This window comes from Ranitomeya imitator, chromosome 4 (assembly GCF_032444005.1).
Source record: "Ranitomeya imitator isolate aRanImi1 chromosome 4, aRanImi1.pri, whole genome shotgun sequence".
Classification (NCBI taxonomy): domain Eukaryota; kingdom Metazoa; phylum Chordata; class Amphibia; order Anura; family Dendrobatidae; genus Ranitomeya; species Ranitomeya imitator.
Genome location: NC_091285.1, coordinates 247,925,173 through 247,948,146, shown reverse-complemented (window position 1 = coordinate 247,948,146; position 22,974 = coordinate 247,925,173). Strand labels below are relative to the sequence as shown.

Below are 22,974 nucleotides of genomic sequence, written 5' to 3'. Positions count from 1 at the left end.
TTTGTTTCTGCTGATCAGGATGATTGGGTGTCCATTTTGCCGTTGGCTGTGTTCACCCTTAATAATCGGGCCAGCTCGGCTACTTTGGTTTCGCCGTTTTTCTGCAATTCTGGTTTCCATCCTCGTTTCTCTTCAGGGCAGGTTGAGTCTTCGGACTGTCCTGGTGTAGATACTGTGGTGGATAGGTTGCAACAGATTTGGACTCATGTGGTGGACAATTTGACATTGTCCCAGGAGAAGGCTCAACGTTTCGCTAACCGCCGGCGCTGTGTGGGTTCCCGACTTCGTGTTGGGGATTTGGTTTGGTTGTCGTCTCGTTATGTTCCTATGAAGGTTTCCTCTCCTAAGTTTAAGCCTCGTTTCATTGGTCCGTATAAGATTTCTGAGGTTATCAATCCTGTGTCATTTCGTTTGGCCCTTCCTGCTTCTTTTGCCATCCATAATGTGTTCCATAGGTCGTTATTGCGGAGATACGTGGCGCCTGTGGTTCCATCCGTTGATCCTCCTGCCCCGGTGTTGGTTGAGGGGGAGTTGGAGTATGTGGTGGAGAAGATTTTGGATTCTCGTGTTTCGAGACGGAAACTTCAGTACCTGGTCAAGTGGAAGGGTTATGGTCAGGAAGATAATTCCTGGGTTTTTGCCTCTGATGTTCATGCTGCCGATCTGGTTAGTGCCTTTCATTTGGCTCATCCTGGTCGGCCTGGGGCTCTGGTGAGGGTTCGGTGACCCCTCCTCAAGGGGGGGGTACTGTTGTGAATTCTGTTGTCGGGCTCCCTCCTGTGGTCATGAATGGTACTTCGGCTGGTTCTGTCCATGGACTTCCTCTAGTGGGTGTTTCTGAGTTTCCTTCCACAGGTGACGAGGTTAATTCGTTAGCTGGCTGCTCTATTTAACTCCACTTAGATCTTTGCTCCATGCCACCTGTCAATGTTCCAGTATTGGTCTAGTTCACTCCTGGATCGTTCTTGTGACCTGTCTTCCCAGCAGAAGCTAAGTTCCAGCTTGTATTTCTTTTGTTTGCTATTTGTCTGTCCAGCTTGCTATTTTTATTGTTGTCTTGCTTGCTGGAAGCTCTGGGACGCAGAGGGAGCGCCTCTGCACCGTGAGTCGGTGCGGAGGGTCTTTTTTGCGCCCTCTGCGTGGTCTTTTTGTAGGTTTTTGTGCTGACCGCAAAGTAACCTTTCCTATCCTCGGTCTGTTCAGTGAGTCGGGCCTCACTTTGCTAAATCTATTTCATCTCTGTGTTTGTATTTTCATCTTTACTCACAGTCATTATATGTGGGGGGCTGCCTTTTCCTTTGGGGAATTTCTCTGAGGCAAGGTAGGCTTTATTTTTCTATCTTCAGGGCTAGCTAGTTCCTTAGGCTGTGCCGAGTTGCATATTTCTAGTGTGTTTGATAGGATTAGGGATTGCGGTCAGCAGAGTTCCCACGTCCCAGAGCTCGTCCTTTATTATCAGTAACTATCAGGTCATTCCGTGTGCTCTTAACCACCAGGTCCATTATTGTCCTGACCACCAGGTCATAACACTCCTGCCAGACTGCCCTGGCGGCAGCTTATCCTGCCAAGAACAAAAGGATCGACAGTCTGGAATTGGATATCCTGGATCCTTGTCCCCTCCGACATCTTCTGTTGTGGGAGAGTCAGGAGGCCTTCATACACATTAAACCGTCTACTGAACCCACAGATATTAGTGTTACCCATTGCATACTAATGTTATCAAGAAAATCAAATATAATTTATTCAATGCATCAAGCTTTTCCCACTATAAAAATATACAGAGCATTAACACAAAGTTGTGTTTTTTTTTTGGCCTTTGTTGTTTTGTATTTAAAATCGTATCTGACTTCTCTTTCAAGCTGGTAAAAAAAACATGGAGCAACAAATAGCGAAGGTGCATGACAAAACGGGAAAATGTTTTTTCATACTATGGGCCTTTAATAGTCTGTGGATATGTTCCATGTATACATCAACAAATTTCCTGAGGGCAGTCTCACATGTCCAGATAATTCCGGTACCGGAAAAATCGGTACCGGAATTATCCGTGTCCGTGTGCCGGTGCGTTTCTGTGGCACATCAGTGTGGCACACGTGCGGCACACGTGTGCCGCCCGTGTGCCCACTGGGTACCACACGCACCGTGCGGGAGACAGCGCTAAAGTTTAGCGCTGTCCCCTGCATCTGGTGCTGAAGCCGCGATTCATATCTTCCCTGCAGCAGCGTTTGCTGTAGAGAAGATATGAATAATAGTGTTTAAAATAAAGCTCCATGTCCCCACCCCCCTCCCATTCCCTGTGCGCCACCCCCGCTGTTATTAAAATACTCACAGGCTCCCTCACTGGCTGGCGCTGCTTCCTGTCCTGGCCGCACCTTCTACTGTATGAGCGGTCACGTGGGGCCGCTCACTTACAGTAATGAATATGCGGCTCCACCCCTATGGGAGGTGGAGCCGCATATTCATGATTGTAATGGGCGGCCCCACGTGACTGCTCATACAGTAGAAGGTGCGGCCAGGACAGGAAGCAGCGCCAGCCATTGAGGGAGCCGGGTGAGTATTTTAATAACAGCGGGGGTGGCGCACAGGGAATGGGAGGGGGGTGGGGACATGGAGCTTTATTTTAAACACTATTATTCATATCTTCTCTGCAGCAAACGCTGCTGCAGGGAAGATATGAATCGCGGCTTCAGCACCAGTGGGGGGGACAGCGCTTACAGTAGTGCTGTCTCCTGCACAGCACACGGACTGTTGTCCGTGTGCGGTACGTGTTTTACACGGACCCATTGACTTTAATGGGTCCGTGTGATCCGTGCGCTCCCACGAACACTGACATGTCTCCGTGTTTGGCACACGGAGACACGGTCCGCAAAAAATCAATGACATCTGCACAGATGCATTGATTTAACTGTGTCTACATGTGTCAGTGGCTCCGGTACGTGAGGAAACTGTCACCTCACGTATCGGAGCCACTGACGTGTGAAACCGGCCTAAGGCTGCACCATACCGAGTTTTTTCTTATCAGATCTATGCATTTATGGTGATTTGAATGCAAACCAGAATTTTACCTTTACAAATCACAGACTCGTATCTTTCTGCTGTGGCCATTTTTTTTTTTTTTTTTTCCCTTCCTTTTTTTATTCCTATCATCCAAGAACCATCTTTTATATTCTTCCATCTACTTAGCAGTTAGAAAACCTGTTTTATCGCTTGAAGAGTTGTAGTCCAAAAACAGCACCATTTAATTTACCATTTAATATCCTAAATAAAGGTTTTAAAAAAAATTGTTTATTGGATATGAATTTTTTGGCTTTCACTGTGCTGTAGAAATGACGTAGTAACTTTATTATGTTACATTTTATTACAATTATAGCTGAAATGGGTTTTCCACTTTCTTAACTACTCATTTTTTTTATATAAAGCACTCACCATTGTGAAATAAAAAGTACATATACTCACTTCCTGAACTGACCGCCATGACAGCAATGTTTTGTAACTTATTGGGCATCTAGAATTAAAATACGATCCCTGTTTTATCCAAAAGCTACGGTTGGGAGATTTTCATACATATTCAACCAATCTTGCCCAAACTGTCATGTTTCAAAGACTTCTCTATCCGTATGGCCACTTTTACTAGAATAAAACTATAATAAATCTAATAGATATTAAAAGCAAGTTTTCCACACGCAATAAGTACATTTATCTCTCGCTTGGCTATAGAATGTGGTTATGTGTCAGAAATCAGAAAATGTAGCTTGCGACCCTCAAAAGGGTTTATGCAAATAATGGCAATTTAGATAGAGCTGTAGGCAGTGGCGTAACTACAAAGTTAGGGGCCCCGGTGCGAACTTCCAAATGGGCCCCCCCCCCCTGCAGCCCTGCCATACAACTCAATGTAACCCCCATAGAATAATGGCCACACATGATGCTCAATACTGTATAACGGCCACCACACATGATGCTCCATACTCTATAATGGCCACACATGATGCTGCATACTGTATAACGGCCACACATGATGCTCAATACTGTATAATGACCCCCCTCCTGTATGCATGGCTCATCTCCCTCCTATCCCATATACATAGCTCATATTACCCCTCCTGTATGCATGGCTCATATTCCCCCCTGCATGGCTCATATTCCCCCCTGCATGGCTCATATTCCCCCCTGCATGGCTCATATTCCCCCCTGCATGGCTCATATTCCCCCCTGCATGGCTCATATTCCCCCCTGCATGGCTCATATCCCCCCCTGCATGGCTCATATTCCCCCCTGCATGGCTCATATTCCCCCCTGTATGCAGGCTTAGCTCTCCGCTCCTGCTCGGCGCGCCGGCTTATGTCCTCCTTCATCCTTCCCCCCCCCCGTTCCCCCGTCCCCCCGTCCCTCGTCCCTCATACTCACCTGTCTTCCCACTGCACGGCCGTGCCGACATCCCTCGCGCTCTGTCCCGACTCCAGACGGCGGCGCCGGCGCAGCACCTTCTTCCTGCTTGAGCGGTCATGTGACACCGTTCATTAAGATCATGAATATGCGCATATTCATGATCTTAATGAGCGGTGTCACGTGACCGCTCAAGCAGGAACGAGCTGTAGTGCAGACGCCGAGACCATCGCTGGAGCAGGGTGAGTATTCAAGGCAGCGGCGGCGGCGGCGGCGGCGGGGAAGGGGGGGGAGGCCCTGGAGCGGGGGGAGGCACTGCCAGTCTGAGCCTGCCTGCCGGGCCCGGGCCCCTGACCTGCCGGGCCCGGTCGCACTGGCGACCGCTGCGACCGCGGTAGTTACGCCACTGGCTGTAGGTGATATATAAACAATAGAAAATAAATCGATTAATATATAATACATATTGTGGTTCCTTATTGCTGTCATTTTTTTTTCTCTTAAAGGTTCGCCACCAAGCATACCCAAAGAAAAATATATACTGAGTAAAAGCTAGCAACTGGAAAGAAGGGGTTAAAATGCCGTTCAAAAATGGCTTGGAATTGACGGAATTGCAGAATATGAACACACCGGAGGATGACAACATTAGCAATGATTCCAATGAACTCATTGAAGCAGATGGCAATCGTATCAGCAGGTTAGTGATTTCCCTTATTGCAATGTATGGATCACTGATTACGAGGTGTATTGCTGTGTTACAGATCATGGCTACGTGATATCTTACTTTGAGTCTTGTATCCTCATTACTGAATTTGTCTAACAGAGTTGTAGGATATGGAATATACTGTCCATACAGGCAGGGAGATTAGATTTAGAAAGAAAAAAATGATGTCCAAGATTTTTTGCTTTTTTTTTACTAGTACTTATTAAAAGATAAGGTCAACGTCGGTTTCACTGTAGCGATAGTCTGTAAGGCCTGCTCACCTAAATATTTCTCTCATACATGTGATGTTTGTGGGTTTTGAGAAGATTCCAAAGTGTTTTCTATAAAGAAAATCTCTCAAACATTACTGATTATAAGCACAATATCCGTGGATGGCCAGGCAGACTTGTAAATAATAGTAGAAAATATATACATTCAATGGTAGTCAAAGTGGACCTGCCATGTCCAGAAAAGCTGTTTGCCTGCAGATATAGGGATAACCTGCAGGAATTAAGCATAAAGACAGAGACAGACTGCCGTATTTCTCGTGCAAGGATTGCATCGCACTGCACGGCCTGGCCCAGCACCTCTCCTGACCCGAGCAAGACAATATTTTTTTTCCCCAATGTGGAGCTTACTCTTTGCCACATAGGTTTTTTTTGCCTTCCTCTGGATCAACATGTTAGGGCATGTTAGGTTAGGCTATGGGTTGAACTAGATGGACTTAAAGTCTTCCTTCAACCTTAATAACTATGTAATATGGTGGATTACTATGCAGCTGTCAAGCTCAGGTCAGGAGAGCCGACAGCCAGTATGAGGTTTACGAAGCGATTCTCGCACGAGAAATACGGCAGTCTGTCTCTGCCCTTACAATCCTGCCTGGCTGGGGGCAAATTCACTTTTATCCTCCCTGTTAGGCACTCATATTCAGTCATCGTGGCAGTGCAGGGGACAGATACAGTCATCTGCTCATTACACTGTGAGCACAGCTGCAATCACTGCCTGGCACTTTAATTGACAGCTTCCTCTTCAGTGTATGTGTGCAGTGTGTGTGTGCAGTGCAGCCTATCATTAAACCCGCGCGGTGACTGTCACAGCCTCCTACACCACCCTGATGACTTGAAACGAGCAGGTGCTGGGAAAATATAAATTAATTTTCTCCCTGCAGCCACTGCTGCAATATTAAAGGATATGAACTCTATATATCATGCAGATTAACAATATTTGTAGGTAATTAATGTTTTTGGACATAACAGATTCCCTTTAACATCAATGTGCTGTAGATGGCATGAGGCAGTTTATGATGACGTGTTCCTTTAAAGAAAAAAGGTAGTTGAGAACATTTAATAAGGCTGGGGTCACACTAGCGTATTGCATCTGATGCGAGAGTATCAAATGCGATATGCTATTGACCCTTGGCTCCTGCTCTGCTGTGAGCGGGAGCCGAGTGTCATGCGTCTGTTCTCCGAGCCTCTCGCACAGAACAAATCGGAGCACAGCTGCGGAGGAGGCGGAGAAACTAATTTCTCCATCTCCTCCATTGTCGGCGTATATCACACAGCACTCGGATGATATCCGAGTGATAGGCGTTGTCTCACTCGCACCCATAGGCTTATATGGGTGCAAGTGAGCTGAGACTCGGCTGAGTGTCTGTGACAATCGCAGCATGCTGCGACTTCACTCGTACACTGAAAATGGCCGAGAAAATAACCCTAATGTGAGCTGCCCCATAGATTAACAGCGGTCCAAGTGCTATGCGATGTTTTATCACTTAGCACTCGTCCGTATTCATCGTTAGTGTGACTCCGGCCTAAATCAGACATTTTTGTTATAAACAATAACACCAGAGAATGCCACAATTGGATTCATACATGACCTAGTATAACTCTTTCTTGTTTCTTTGTACCATTGGAGGTGAAGGATCTGGTGCCATAGGGGATATAATAATCCTGCTATCTCATAAGAGGACAAAAGTATTATTAATGTCAACTGGTAGGTGATAGGCCCTGTTGCAAATTTTATATTGGCACCCTGGATGTTCAAATTACCTTGTGCAAGTGTCTCATTTCTTTTTTTTTTTTTAGAAACACTAGATTAACCCCTTCATGACCTTGAGATTTTCCGTTTTTCCGTGTTTGTTTTTCGCTCCCCTCCTTCCCAGAGCCATAACTTTTTTATTTTTCCATCAATTGGGCCATGTGAGGGCTTATTTTTTGTGGGAGGAGTTGTACTTTTGAACGACATCATTGGTTTCACCATGTCGTGTACTAGAAAACAGGAAAAAAATTCCAAGTGCGGTGAAATTGCAAAAAAAGTGCAATCCCACACTTGTTTTTTGCTTGGCTTTTTTGCTAGGTTCACTAAATGCTAAAACTGACCTGCCATTTTGATTTTCCAGGTCATTACGAGTTTATAGACACCTAACATGACTAGGTTATTTTTTATCTAAGTGGTGAACAAAAATTCCAAACTTTGCTAAAAAAAAAAAAAAAATTGCGGCATTTTCCGATATTCGTAGCGTCTCCATTTTTCGTGATCTGGGGTCAGGTGAGGGCTTACTTTTTGCGTGCCAAGCTGGCGTTTTTAATGATAACGTAATTCTGGCGTTTCGAATTTTTTTCTTGCTACGCCGTTTAGCGATCAGGTTAATACTTTTTTTTTATTGATAGATCAGGTGATTCTGAACGCGGCGATACCAAATATGTGTAGGTTTGATTTTTTTTTTTTTTTAATTTATTTTGAATGGGGCGAAAGGGGGGTGATTTAAACTTTTATATTTTTTTTATTTTTTTCACATTTTTTTTTACTTTTTTTTTTTACTTTTGCCATGCTTCAATAGCCTCCATGGGAGGCTAGAAGCAGGCACAACTCGATCGCCTCTGCTACATAGCAGCGATCTGATGTTCGCTGCTATGTATCAGAAATGCAGGTGTTCTCAAGGACCTCTATGGTTGCTACTCAGAAGCATCGCCGACCTCCGATCATGTGACGGGGGTCGGCGATGACGTCATTTCCGGCCGCCCGGCTGGAAGCGGTAGTTAAATGCCGCTGTCTGTGTTTGACAGCGGCATTTAACTAGTTAATAGGCGCGGGCAGATCGCGATTCTGCCCGCACCTATTACGGGCACATGTCAGCTGTTCAAAACAGCTGACATGTCCCGGCTTTGATGCGGGCTCACCGCCGGAGTCCGCATCAAAGTGGGGCTTCTGACCTCGGACGTACTATACCGTCCAAGGTCAGATAGGGGCTAAGAGTATTGTTTTAGAAAACTATAAGGTTCAGTCTTTGAGGTTTAGAGTAATCGCTGTTTTAATTATTTCAGAAATTAACAGGACACATGAATATAAGAAATTTTGTACTTTGTCTCGTCAGAGAAATCTGCTTCTTTCTGCTCCAGGACTGATCTTTCATTCTTAAAGGGATATTCTAATCTCCAAGATACTGTCTCAATATATAGTAGGTGTAATAATAATGATATTAGCAAATGCCTCCAATTATAAATGTAGTATAGTTCTTCCGATTTGCTATGTGTCTTTCCTCATGTGCAGGCATTGCAGGACCTTAGGTGTCCATGGTTATGACCACTGACATAGTGACAGTTAGCTAGTTGCTAATGGTTGTAACTATAGATACCCAAGGTCCTGCAATGCCTGCAAATAAGGAATGAGACATATTGAATCAGAAAAATATACTATATTTTTAATTGTAGATATTTGCTAATATTATTATTATTGTTATTATTATCATTACACCTACTACATATCGGGATGTTAATACCCCTTTAAGATTTTCAATTCTCAGGTAAAATCTGTGATAAATACAGATATTCTCATTACTGAGATAAGAGATGACAGTTGGTGCTCATAAAGTTCTGTGGAAAACTGTAAATGTTATTTCAAGAGAAATTGCAGCAGAATGTTGGTTTCTGCCTTTAGTACCTCCTCCCCTCTCCATAGAACTTTAAAAGCACCAGCTGCCATCTCCTATCTTAGGAATGGGACAATCTGTCTTCATTGAACACAGATTTTAATTAATAGTAAAATATCAGTCCTGGAAGAGAAAGAAGCAGATTTTTTCTGATAAGATATTACAAAGTTTATTACTTTAATGTGTCCTATAGATTTACAAAATAAAAATTGAAATGATGGTTACTCTTTAAGGCAATTTTATTATGATTTAAAGGGAACCTGTCAGCAGGATTGTGCACAGTAACCTACAGACAGTGTCAGGTCGGGGCCATTATTCTGATTAAAATGATAACTGTGTTGATGAAATCCATCTTGTGGTTGTTGTTTAATCTTTACACCGTGTTCCAAATTATTATGCAAATTGGATTTAAGTGTCATAAAGTTTTTATTTTTTTTGTTTTTCAAATAAACTCCTGAATGGTATTGTGTCTCAGTGCTTAATGGATCACTGAAATCAATCTTAAACACATGTGATAATTAGTTATCCAGGTGATTCTAATTAAAGGAAAACTACTTAAAAATGATGTTCCACATTATTAAGCAGGCCACAGTTTTCAAGTAACATGGGAAAGAAAAAGGATCTCTCTGCTGCCGAAAAGCATCATATAGTGCAATGCCTTGGTCAATGGATGAAAACATTAGACGTTTCCCGAAAACTTAAGCGTGATCATTGTACTGTTAAGAGATTTGTGGCTGAATCTGAGCACAGACGTGTTCGTGCTGATAAAGGCATAATGAGGAAGGTTTCTGCCAGGCAAGTTCAACGGATTAAGAGAGCAGCTGCTAAAAAGCCATTACAAACTAGAAAATAGATATTTGAAGCTGCTCGTGCCTCTGGAGTCCCTCGAACCTCAGGGTGTAGGATCCTTCAAAGGCTTGCTTTGGTTCATAAACCTACTATTTGGTCACCCCTAAAGAGAGTTCACAATCAGAAACGGTTGCAGTGTTCCCAGACATACATGAAGACTGATTTTCAAACAGTCATGTTTAATGATGAGTGTCGAGCAGATGGATGGAGTAGTGGATGGTTGGTTGATGGCCACCATGTCCCAACAAGGCTTTGACATCAGCAAGGAGGTGGATGAGTCATGTTTTGGGCTGGAATCATGGGGGACACAGCTAATAGGGCCCTTTAGGGTTCCCAAAGGTGTGAAAATGACCTCTGCAAAGTATATAGAGTTTCTGACTGACAACTTTCTTCCATGGTATAAAAAGCAGAAACGGGCCCTCAGGAGCAAAATCATCTTCATGCATGACAATGCATCTCATGCTGCAAAGAATCCCTCTGAGTCATTGGCTTCTATGGGCATAAAAGGAGATAAACTCATGGTGTGGCCACCATCTTCCCCTGACCTCAACCCTATAGAGAACCTTTGGAGTATCATTAAGCAAAAGATCTATGAGGGTGGGAGGCAGTTCACATCAAAACAGCGGCTCTGGGAGGCTATTCTGACTTCATGCAAAGAAATACAAGCAGAAACTCTCCAAAAACTCACAAGTTCAATGGATGCAAGAATTGTGAAGGTGAAATCAAAGAAGGAGTCCTATGTGACCTCCTAATGCTGCAAATTCCACAAATGAGCATTTTCAGTTCTTTAAAACATATCAAATGTTTAGAAATTCTACTGTGCCTAATAATTTGGAACAGTGCATTTTGAGCTTTTATTTATTTTGGAGATTATAATGTTATCATTGGGAGGTTTCTTCAATAAAATTCGATGTATGCTCTAACGGGTGATGACTTTTATTAGACTGACTGTCATTTGCACCATCCATTTAGGAAAATCCGAGAAAAATATCATTTGCATAATAATTTGGAACATGGTGTATTTTCAGTTAATGAGATACTCGTGCTCTGGGGCGGCCTATGGGGGGGTCTTCATGCGGTGCTCTGATTAGGTGTTCATACTGATGGCTTATGTCAAGTCACGGATCCGTCAGCGACCTCCCCATATTTTACATAATGAATATTATATGGATTGAAAAAAAAAATCACATTCAGCAGTGCAGCATGATTACATGTATAATATGCATTAAATTATTTTATTTAAGGATATAAATTTATTCTGAAAAAAAAAATCTTTTTCAAAATGGTTGGTAGAGACAATTTTTTTTTCCTCTAGGAAAATGGCGCCAGCGGCACCTGTGCAGTAGCATCTATCGGATGATACTGTGCAGGCTCGGCTGGCGCCATTTTGAGAAAGATTTTTATTTTTTTAATGAATAAATGTATATCCCTAAATAAAATAATTTAATGCATACTATACATGCGATCATGCTGCAGCGCAGGCGCCGCTACCTTTCTGCTGAATGTGATTTTTTTTTTCAAAACATAATATTCAGTATGTAAAATAGGGGGGAGGTCACTGAGGGATCAGTTACCTGTCATAAGCCATCAGTATGAACACCTAACCAGAGCACCACATGAAGACCCCCCCAGCCCAAGAATTTCATTAACTGAAAACTGAAAATAAAGATTAAACAACAACAATCACAAGAGAGATTTCATCAACCAAAATATCATTGTAATCAGTATAACGGCGCCGACCTGACACCATGTGTAGGTTACTGTACACAATCCTGCTGACCGTTTTTGTTTCATTCTGTACAGAAACAGTCATTGCAGTCGGAAGAAATCTCCTAGCTCTTTATCTGCTCAGCATAATACTTTGTAACAATTTATGGGTTCAAAACCACTTATTAGACACCTCATACATTGATGATGGTGCCAATTTTACAAAATGTCAAATTACGCATGTGGGTAATGGGAATGGGCTTGGAAACACAACAATTTCGGTAAAAATGTTCCTATTTCTGAAGACCAAACATTTCAATAATAAATGCATTATTGTCTATAATAACAGGACATATAGAAACGGATATGAGACTTGTAGTGGAATGAGTAACAGTTATGAAGGAAATATACTGTACATAACCTATGCCCTCATTGTGATACCTCAGAAGATGTACTATAGTCTCAGCCAAAACAGAAGGTTAATTAATGGCCGGCTTCTTATGCTGGTCACTAGGTAAGAAGATTTCTTAATCTGATCCCGGTCATCCTGCTGTGCAGGATTTGTCAGTGCCAGTTTTCAGCTGTGACAACACAGTGCATAGCAGACACATACAGATCAGGGTCTACCATTCTGCCTGTTACTATTCATAGGGAGTTTTAGAGACAACCATTTTGGTTGTGCTTTCTTAAAATACTAATTTATTTATAGTAATCACAGTATCAGTGAATGAAGAACAAATAGTGAAAAGATGTTGAAGTGGTCAGATGCTAAGCCCCACACACACGCACACCCACACACACAAGATGGCTGTCGGCCTAAGGTTCGGTCAATCGTTTGCCAAGCTGCTATCTCTGCCATCTCTCCCATACACAGGGTTGTGCTGTCTGTGTTCTCTGGAGAGCAGTCACCAGACATGTCTGGAGGTGGCTTATCTTTGGGATAGCAAAAGAATTGGTAGACTGAAATTGGAGATGTCGGATCCTTATCCCTCTCGACAATCAATTTTCCAGGGTTTCCATACCCATTAGACTGAGGTAGAAGTCATCATTTTCTATGCAAATGACTGACAGAAGTCTAGTGTGTAAGGGTACCGTCACACAGTGGCACTTTTGTCGCTACGACGGTACGATTCGTGACGTTCCAGCGATATCCATACGATATCGCTGTGTCTGACACGCAGCAGCGATCAGGGACCCTGCTGAGAATCGTACGTCGTAGCAGATCGTTTGGAACTTTCTTTCGTCGCTGGATCTCCCGCTGTCATCGCTGGATCGGTGTGTGTGACACCGATCCAGCGTTGCGTTCGCTTGTAAACAGGGTAAACATCGGGTTACTAAGCGCAGGGCCGCGCTTAGTAACCCGATGTTTATCCTGGTTACCATCGTAAATGTAAAAAAACAAACAGTACATACTTACATTCCGGTGTCCGTCAGGTCCCTTGCCGTCTGCTTCCCGCACTGACTGACTGCCGGCCGTAAAGTGAAAGCAGAGCACAGCGCGCTGTGCTCTGCTTTCACTTTACGGCCGGCAGTCAGTCAGTGCGGGAAGCAGACAGCAAGGGACAGACACCGGAATGTAAGTATGTAGTGTTTGTTTTTTTTTACGCTGGTAACCAGGGTAAACATCGGGTTACTAAGCGCGGCCCTGCGCTTAGTAACCCGATGTTTACCCTGGTTACCCGGGGACCTCGGCATCGTTGGTCGCTGGAGAGCTTTCTGTGTGACAGCTCTCCAGCGACCACACAACGACTTACCAACGATCACGGCCAGGTCGTATCGCTGGTCGTGATCGTTGGTAAATCTTATAGTATAACGGCACCCTAAGGAAGGCATTTAGATGTCACTGGGTCATGGAAGAATGGAGTCAAAGTTATTAGGGACATTTTTATGGTCTAAAAAGTAGCTGTGTTGGGTTGGATTACATTTTAAACCCTTCCTGTCATCTGTTGTACATGTATGGCGCTTTTCAGTGCAAATGCATGGAGTGGGCTCAAACCCATAGGATGATAGGATGCCGGCTGTGTTTTACAGATGGCATCTGCAACTAACAGTAGTGATCAGAGATAAGCACCGATCGCTGCTATTAATCTCTAAATTGTTCCTGTTGATCTTTGACAACGTCATTTTAGGTGTGTGGACCAGGAGACATGATGTATTGCAGCTCATGAACCACCCAGGAAAGCAATTGGTGCCAATGGATTGCTATGCTAAAGGCCTCCATGCTATGTTGGTAGTCCTGTTCAGTAGAGATCATTATTTTAACTATGCTTATTTATTTATTTTCCTCACTTAAATACCGACATTAATTCCACAGCAGTTTACAGAGATATTATCAACTATATACTACAATACAATTGTATTACAATATATACAGTGGCTTGCAAATGTAATCACCCCCTTGACTTTTTACCTATTCTATTACATTGCAACCTGTGTTTAATTATTTTTACAATCCTATTTGTGTGTGATGTATCAGCAATAGTCTAAGTTGATGACATGAAATGAGAAAAATATAAGCATAAATTTAATTTATGGGATCAAATAACTAAAAATTGGTATGTGCATATGTTTTAACCCCTTTTGCTATGAAGCCCCTAAACATTTCTGATGCAAGCAATTACCTTCTTAAGTCACATGCTTTGTGAAAGGAAGTCCACCTTTGTGCAACCTATGTGTCACATAGTTTGTCAGCATATACACACCTTCCCTGAAGGGCCACAGAGGCTGCAACACCATTAAGCTAGAGGCACCTCTAACCAAGCAACAACATGAAGACCAAGGAGATCTCCAAACAAGTCAGGGACAATGTTGTAGAGAAGTGTAAGTCAGGGTTGGGTTATAAAAAATAAAAAAAAATATCTCAATCTCTGATGATCCCCAGAGCACCATCAAATCCATTATCATCAAATGGAAAGAACATGGCATCACAACAAGCCTACCAAGAAAGGGCCGCCCACCAAAACTCTCAACCTGAGCAAGGAGGGTAATAATCAGAGAGGCAGCACAGATACCATACAACCATAATAAGCCACACACTGCATAGAAGTGCCGTTTATGGAAGAGTGGGAAGAAAGAAGCCTTTATTTACACAAAAAATCGTAAGGCTCATTTTGAGTTTGCCAAAAGATACACGGGAGACTCCTCAAATGTATGGAGCAAAGTGCTGTGGCCATATGAGACCAAAATTGAACTTTTTGGTCACCAAGATAAAAGCTATGTCTGGCGCCAAACCAACACAGCTCATCACCCCAAGAATATCATACCCACAGTGAAACATGGTGGTGACAGCATCATGCTCTGGTGATGGCTTTCGGCAGCAGGGACAGGGAAAATGGTCCTAGTCGAGGAGAAGATGGATGGTGCGAAATACAGGGATAGTCTTGAGTCTTGTCTCAGTTTGTCATTGATTTGAGACTGGGACAGAGGTTCACCTTCCAACAAGACAATGGCTCAAAGCATACTGCTAAATCAACTCTCTAGTGGTTTAAGTGGAAATGTGTAAATGTTTTGGAATGGCCTAGTCAAAGCCCAGACCTTTATCCAATTGAGAATCTGTGGTCAGACGTGAAGATTGCTGTTCACAAGAGGAAGCATCTAACTTGAAGGAGCTGGAGCAGTTTTGCCTTGAGGAATGGGCAAAAATCCCAGTGGCAAGATGTGGAAAGCTTATAAAGACTTATTTAAAGCGACTTGCAACTGTAATTGCTGTAAATGGAGGCTCTACAAAGTACTGAATTTAAGGTGGTGAATAATTATGCACACTGAAGTTTTCAGTTATTGTGTCCTATTTGTTGTAGGCATGTTATTTACTGTACATGAACCTGATGCAAAACCTCATGTTTTTGAGGTAGCAAAACACAAAAAATGCAAAGGGGTGAATACTTTGGCAAGCCACTGTAGAATAAGCAATCAGCTGATCACAGGTTGAAGTCCTGTCAGATAGCTAAAATAAAAAATGAAAAAGTAAAAAAAAAATATAAATCCCCTTCAACCCCTTTTAAAATGAAGAAATTTAAATTAACTGTGGAATTAATGGCGCTATATAAGTGGGTAAAATAAATAAATACATTGTGCCACAAGAAATAAAGCTCCATATGGCTATTTTGATGTAAGAATAAAAAAAACATTCAGCTTTTTGAAGTCGGGAAGGAAAATAATAAAAATAAAAAACTAGATTGGTCATGGTGGAAAGGAGGTAAATAAAACTCAGAGCTACAGGACAGATGCATCACAGGCAAACTAGATAACAATTCAAATACATCCACTGTTTCTAGGTGCTCCTTTTTTTTTGGGGGGGGGGGTGATAAGCATTAAGGGTAAAATATAACTTTTAATGAAAAAAGTCAAAAAAAAGTCCAAAAATGATTTATTAATGAGATAAGTGCTAAGTGCAAAACAGTGATGTGCAACTATAGGGGTAGCTATAGGGAAGTACCGTATATTAGAGAGAAAACATCCCACATCAATTAACAGAGTACCAATTGGATGGCAATATAGCAGCCACACTCTTTGAATATACATGATACATCCTATTGAAGCTCCCCTGATGAATCTTTAATGATGAAACGCATCGGGGAAGGGAGATAGGTCTTTGTATGGGTCTTACTTACAAGTTGATTTAAACTGGATACAAATATCTTCTTGTACTATTTGTTGTTATGTAGGCAATCCAGTGACACAGTGTGCCAGCAATCAGAGCACATACAGTGATTTGATAATAACCCAAAAACAATAGAACGAGCTCTGAGACGTGGAATCTCTGTAGACTGCAATACCTGAACCTATCCTAAACACAACTAAAGGCAGCTGTGGATTGCGCCTGTCACTACCTATGCAACTCGGCACAGCCTGAGGAGCTGACTAGCCTGAAGATAGAAAAACAAGCCTGACTTGCCTCAGAGAAATACCCCAAAGGAAAAGGCAGCCCCCCACATATAATGACTGTTAGCAAGATGAAAAGACGAACGTAGGGATGAAATAGATTCAGCAAAGTGAGGCCCGATATTCTAGATAGAGAGAGGATAGCAAAGAGAACTTTGCAGTCTACAAAAAACCCTAAAGCAAAAAACCACGCAAAGGGGGCAAAAAGACCCACCGTGCCGAACTAACGGCACGGCGGTGCACCCTTTGCGTCTCAGAGCTTCCAGCAAAAACGAATAGACAAGCTGGACAGAAAAAGTAGCAACAAAAGCAAAGAAACACTTATCTAAGCAGAGCAGCAGGCCACAGGAAAGATCCAGAAGCTCAGGTCCAACACTGGAACATTGACAAGGAGCAAGGAAGACAGAATCAGGTGGAGTTAAATAACAAAGCAGCCAACGAGCTCACCAGAACACCTGAGGGAGGAAGCTCAGAAGCTGCAGTACCACTTGTGACCACAGGAATGAATTCAGCCACAGAATTCACAACAGTACCCCCCCCTTGAGGAGGGGTCACCGAACCCTCACCAGAGCCCCCAGGCCGACCAGGATGAGCCACATGAAAGTCACGAACAAGATCTGGAGCATGGACATCAGAGGCAAATACCCAGGAATTATCTTCCTGAGCATAACCCTTCCATTTAACCAGATACTGGAGTTTCCGTCTAGAAACACGAGAATCCAAAATTTTCTCCACAATATACTCCAATTCCCCCTCCACCAAAACCGGGGCAGGAGGTTCCACAGATGGAACCATAGGTGCCACGTATCTCCGCAACAACGACCTATGGAATACATTATGTATGGAAAAGGAGTCTGGGAGGGTCAGACGAAAAGACACAGGATTGAGAATCTCAGAAATCCTATACGGACCAATAAAACGAGGTTTAAATTTAGGAGAGGAAACCTTCATAGGAATATGACGAGAAGATAACCAAACCAGATCCCCAACACGAAGTCGGGGACCCACACGGCGTCTGCGATTAGCGAAAAGTTGAGCCTTCTCCTGGGACAAGGCCAAATTGTCCACTACCTGAGTCCAGATCTGCTGCAACCTGTCCACCACAGAATCCACACCAGGACAGTCCGAAGACTCAACCTGTCCTGAAGAGAAACGAGGATGGAACCCAGAATTGCAGAAAAATGGAGAGACCAAGGTAGCCGAGTTGGCCCGATTATTAAGGGCGAACTCAGCCAACGGCAAAAAGGACACCCAATCATCCTGGTCTGCAGAAACAAAACATCTCAGATATGTCTCCAAGGTCTGATTGGTTCGTTCGGTCTGGCCATTAGTCTGAGGATGGAAAGCCGAGGAAAAAGACAGGTCAATGCCCATCCTGCCACAAAAGGCTCGCCAAAACCTCGAAACAAACTGGGAACCTCTGTCAGAAACAATATTCTCAGGAATGCCATGCAAACGAACCACATGCTGGAAGAACAAAGGCACCAAATCAGAGGAGGAAGGCAATTTAACCAAGGGCACCAGATGGACCATTTTAGAAAAGCGATCACAGACCACCCAAATGACTGACATCTTTTGAGAAACGGGAAGGTCAGAAATGAAATCCATCGAAATATGTGTCCAAGGCCTCTTTGGGACCGGCAAGGGCAAAAGCAACCCACTGGCACGTAAACAGCAGGGCTTAGCCCTAGCACAAATCCGACAGGACTGCACAAAAGTACGTACATCCCGTGACAGAGATGGCCACCAGAAGGATCTAGCCACTAACTCTCTGGTACCAAATATTCCAGGATGACCAGCCAACACCGAACAATGAAGTTCAGAGATAACTTTAGTAGTCCAACTATCAGGGACGAACAGTTTCACCGCCGGACAACGATCAGGTTTATTCGCCTGAAATTTTTGCAACACTCGCCGCAAATCAGGGGAGATGGCAGACACAATGACTCCTTCCTCGAGGATACTCGCCGGCTCAGATGAACCCGGAGAGTCGGGCACAAAACTCCTAGACAGAGCATCCGCCTTCACATTTTTAGAGCCCGGAAGGTACGAAATCACAAAATCGAAGCGGGCAAAAAATAACGACCAACGGGCCTGTCTAGGATTCAAGTGCTTGGCAGACTCGAGATAAGTAAGGTTCTTATGATCAGTCAATACCACCACGCGATGCTTAGCTCCTTCAAGCCAATGACGCCATTCCTCGAATGCCCACTTCATGGCCAGCAACTCTCGGTTGCCCACATCATAATTACGCTCAGCAGCCGAAAACTTCCTGGAAAAGAAAGCACATGGTTTCAACACTGAGCAACCAGAACCTCTCTGTGACAAAACCGCCCCTGCTCCAATCTCAGAAGCATCAACCTTGACCTGGAACGGAAGAGAAACATCTGGTTGACACAACACAGGGGCAGAACAAAAACGACGCTTCAACTCCTGAAAAGCTTCCACAGCAGCAGAAGACCAATTAACCAAATCAGCACCCTTCTTGGTCAAATCGGTCAATGGTTTGGCAATGCTAGAAAAATTACAGCTGAAGCGACGATAAAAATTAGCAAAGCCCAGGAATTTTTGCAGACTTTTCAGAGATGTCGGCTGAGTCCAATCCTGGATGGCTTGGACCTTAACCGGATCCATCTTGATAGTAGAAGGGGAAAAGATGAACCCCAAAAATGAAACTTTCTGCACACCGAAGAGACACTTTGATCCCTTCACAAACAAAGAATTAGCACGCAGGACCTGGAAAACCATTCTGACCTGCTTCACATGAGAGTCCCAATCATCTGAGAAGATCAAAATGTCATCCAAGTAAACAATCAGGAATTTATCCAGATACTCACGGAAGATGTCATGCATAAAAGACTGAAACACAGATGGAGCATTGGCAAGTCCGAACGGCATCACTAGATACTCAAAATGACCCTCGGGCGTATTAAATGCAGTTTTCCATTCATCTCCTTGCCTGATTCTCACCAGATTATACGCACCACGAAGATCTATCTTAGTGAACCAACTAGCCCCCTTAATCCGAGCAAACAAGTAAGATAACAATGGCAAGGGATACTGAAATTTAACAGTGATCTTATTAAGAAGGCGGTAATCAATACATGGTCTCAGCGAACCATCCTTCTTGGCTACAAAAAAGAACCCTGCTCCCAGTGGTGATGACGATGGGCGAATATGTCCCTTCTCCAGGGATTCCTTCACATAACTGCGCATAGCGGAGTGTTCAGGCACAGATAAATTAAATAATCGACCTTTAGGGAATTTACTACCAGGAATCAAATTGATAGCACAATCACAATCCCTATGCGGAGGTAGGGCATCGGACTTGGGCTCTTCAAATACATCCTGATAATCAGACAAGAACTCTGGGACCTCAGAAGGAGTGGATGACGAAATAGACAAAAATGGAACATCACCATGTACCCCCTGACAACCCCAGCTGGATACCGACATAGAGTTCCAATCCAATACTGGATTATGGGTTTGCAGCCATGGCAACCCCAACACGACCACATCATGCAGATTATGTAGCACCAGAAAGCGAATAACTTCCTTATGTGCAGGAGCCATGCACATGGTCAGCTGGGTCCAGTACTGAGGTTTATTCTTGGCCAAAGGTGTAGCATCAATTCCTTTCAACGGAATAGGACACCGCAAAGGCTCCAAGAAAAACCCACAACGTTTAGCATAATCCAAATCCATCAGATTCAGGGCAGCGCCTGAATCCACAAACGCCATGACAGAATACGATGACAAAGAGCATATCAAGGTAATGGACAGAAGGAATTTGGATTGTACAGTACCAATGACGGCAGACCTATCGAACCGCTTAGTGCGCTTAGGACAATCAGAAATAGCATGAGTGGAATCACCACAGTAGAAACACAGACCATTCAGACGTCTGTGTTCTTGCCGTTCAACTCTGGTCATAGTCCTATCGCACTGCATAGGCTCAGGTTTAATCTTAGACAATACCGCCAAATGGTGCACAGATTTACGCTCGCGCAAGCGTCGACCGATCTGAATGGCCAAAGACATAGACTCATTCAAACCAGCAGGCATAGGAAAACCCACCATGACATCCTTAAGAGCCTCAGAGAGACCCTTTCTGAACAAAGCTGCCAGCGCAGATTCATTCCACAGAGTGAGTACAGACCACTTCCTAAATTTCTGACAATATACTTCTATATCATCCTGACCCTGGCACAAAGCCAGCAAATTTTTCTCAGCCTGATCCACTGAATTAGGCTCATCGTAAAGCAATCCGAGCGCCAGGAAAAACGCATTTACATTACTCAATGCAGGGTCTCCTGGCGCAAGAGAAAATGCCCAGTCCTGAGGGTCGCCGCGCAAAAAAGAAATAATAATCAAAACCTGTTGAATAGGATTACCAGAAGAATGAGGTTTCAAGGCCAGAAATAGCTTACAATTATTTTTTAAATTAAGAAACTTAGTTCTATCACCAAAAAACAAATCAGGAATAGGAATTCTTGGTTCTAACATAGATTTCTGATCAATAGTATCTTGAATCCTTTGTACATTTGTAACGAGATTATCCATTGAAGAGCACAGACCCTGAATATCCATGTCCACACCTGTGTCCTGAAACACCCAAATGTCTAGGGGAAAAAAAAGACTGAACACAGAGCTGAGAAAAAAAAATGATGTCAGAACTTCTTTTTTCCCTCTATTGAGAATCATTAGGTTGGCTCCTTGTACTGTTATGTAGGCAATCCAGTGACACAGTGTGCCAGCAATCAGAGCACATACAGTGATTTGATAATAACCCAAAAACAATAGAACGAGCTCTGAGACGTGGAATCTCTGTAGACCGCAATACCTGAACCTATCCTAAACACAACTAAAGGCAGCTGTGGATTGCGCCTGTCACTACCTATGCAACTCGGCACAGCCTGAGGAGCTGACTAGCCTGAAGATAGAAAAACAAGCCTGACTTGCCTCAGAGAAATACCCCAAAGGAAAAGGCAGCCCCCCACATATAATGACTGTTAGCAAGATGAAAAGACAAACGTAGGGATGAAATCGATTCAGCAAAGTGAGGCCCGATATTCTAGATAGAGCGAGGATAGCAAAGAGAACTTTGCAGTCTACAAAAAACCCTAAAGCAAAAAACCACGCAAAGGGGGCAAAAAGACCCACTGTGCCGAACTAACGGCACGGCGGTGCACCCTTTGCGTCTCAGAGCTTCCAGCAAAAACGAATAGACAAGCTGGACAGAAAAAGTAGCAACAAAAGCAAAGAAACACTTATCTAAGCAGAGCAGCAGGCCACAGGAAAGATCCAGAAGCTCAGGTCCAACACTGGAACATTGACAAGGAGCAAGGAAGACAGAATCAGGTGGAGTTAAATAACAAAGCAGCCAACGAGCTCACCAGAACACCTGAGGGAGGAAGCTCAGAAGCTGCAGTACCACTTGTGACCACAGGAGTGAATTCAGCCACAGAATTCACAACAATTTGTACTGTGTAGATTATGGAATAAGGGACATCATATCATGCATTGCTTTGATGCTTGCCATAGCCACACGGGTATTTTCCTATAAGGATTGAATGGCATCACTTTATACATGTATAAATGCTTTCTATATCCACATGGTTTTTGCCTTCTACAGTCATGTTTGCGGCTGCTAATGATTATGCTGTGACTGGTAATTATACCGTATAAGAAAATTCTGTTTTTTTATTAACTATTATTTGAAGATTGGTATAACACAGACCTAGTGGTGACCTTATCTCATTGGTATCGCTATTGCCTCTTTTATGTACTCAGGGCCAAGTGAGGTTACAGTTGACTGTGTTATTGCCATACAATTGGTTCTCTGTTAATTGATTTGAGATGTTTTCTCTCTAAGGCTACTTTCACACTGGCGTTGGTACGGGGCCGTCACCATGCGTCGGCCCGACGTACCGACGGACAGTGTGTTAAATGTAGCACAACATGGGCAACAGATGCAGTTTTACAACACATCCGCTGCCCATTGCGATGAGCGGGGAAAGGGACGGAGTTTCGGCCGCGCATGCGTGGTCAAAAATGGCGGACACGACGCTGAAAAAAACGTTATATTGAACATTTTTTGTGCTTCTCGTCCGCCAAAAACACGACGCATCCATCGCATGACGGATGCGACGGGTGGCCATACGTCGCAATGCGTCGCTAATGCAAGTCAATAGAGAAAAAACGCATCCTGCGGGCAACTTTGCAGGATGCGTTTTTTCTCCAAAACGACGCATTGCGACGTACGCCTAACAACGAAGTGTGAAAGTAGCCTTATATACATGCCTATATTTACCATCTTCAATTGCTTGCATCTATTTGCACATCACTGGTTTGCACTTAGCACTTATCTCATTTATAAATCATTTTTGAACTTTTTTTTTTACTTTCTTCATCAAAAGGTTATATTTTACCCTTATTGCTTACCCCCTTACAATTTACTGGCTATATTTACCTAGCTTTTACATGCTCCTTTTTTTGGCATGTTAATTTCTGATATAAGAAATAAGGG

The 22,974-nt window shown here is 43.4% G+C and overlaps 1 protein-coding gene across 1 annotated transcript in view; it reads left to right on the top strand.

Annotated features, from left to right (window-relative positions):
• The window catches only part of SLC38A1 (solute carrier family 38 member 1), a 114,826-nt gene that overhangs the window by 35,270 nt on the left and 56,582 nt on the right, over nt 1-22,974 (top strand). The window contains exon 2 of the mRNA XM_069764484.1: nt 4,884-5,074. Coding sequence (XP_069620585.1) covers nt 4,956-5,074 — 119 coding nt within the window. The 5' untranslated portion in view covers nt 4,884-4,955. The remainder of the gene's footprint in view (nt 1-4,883; nt 5,075-22,974) is intronic.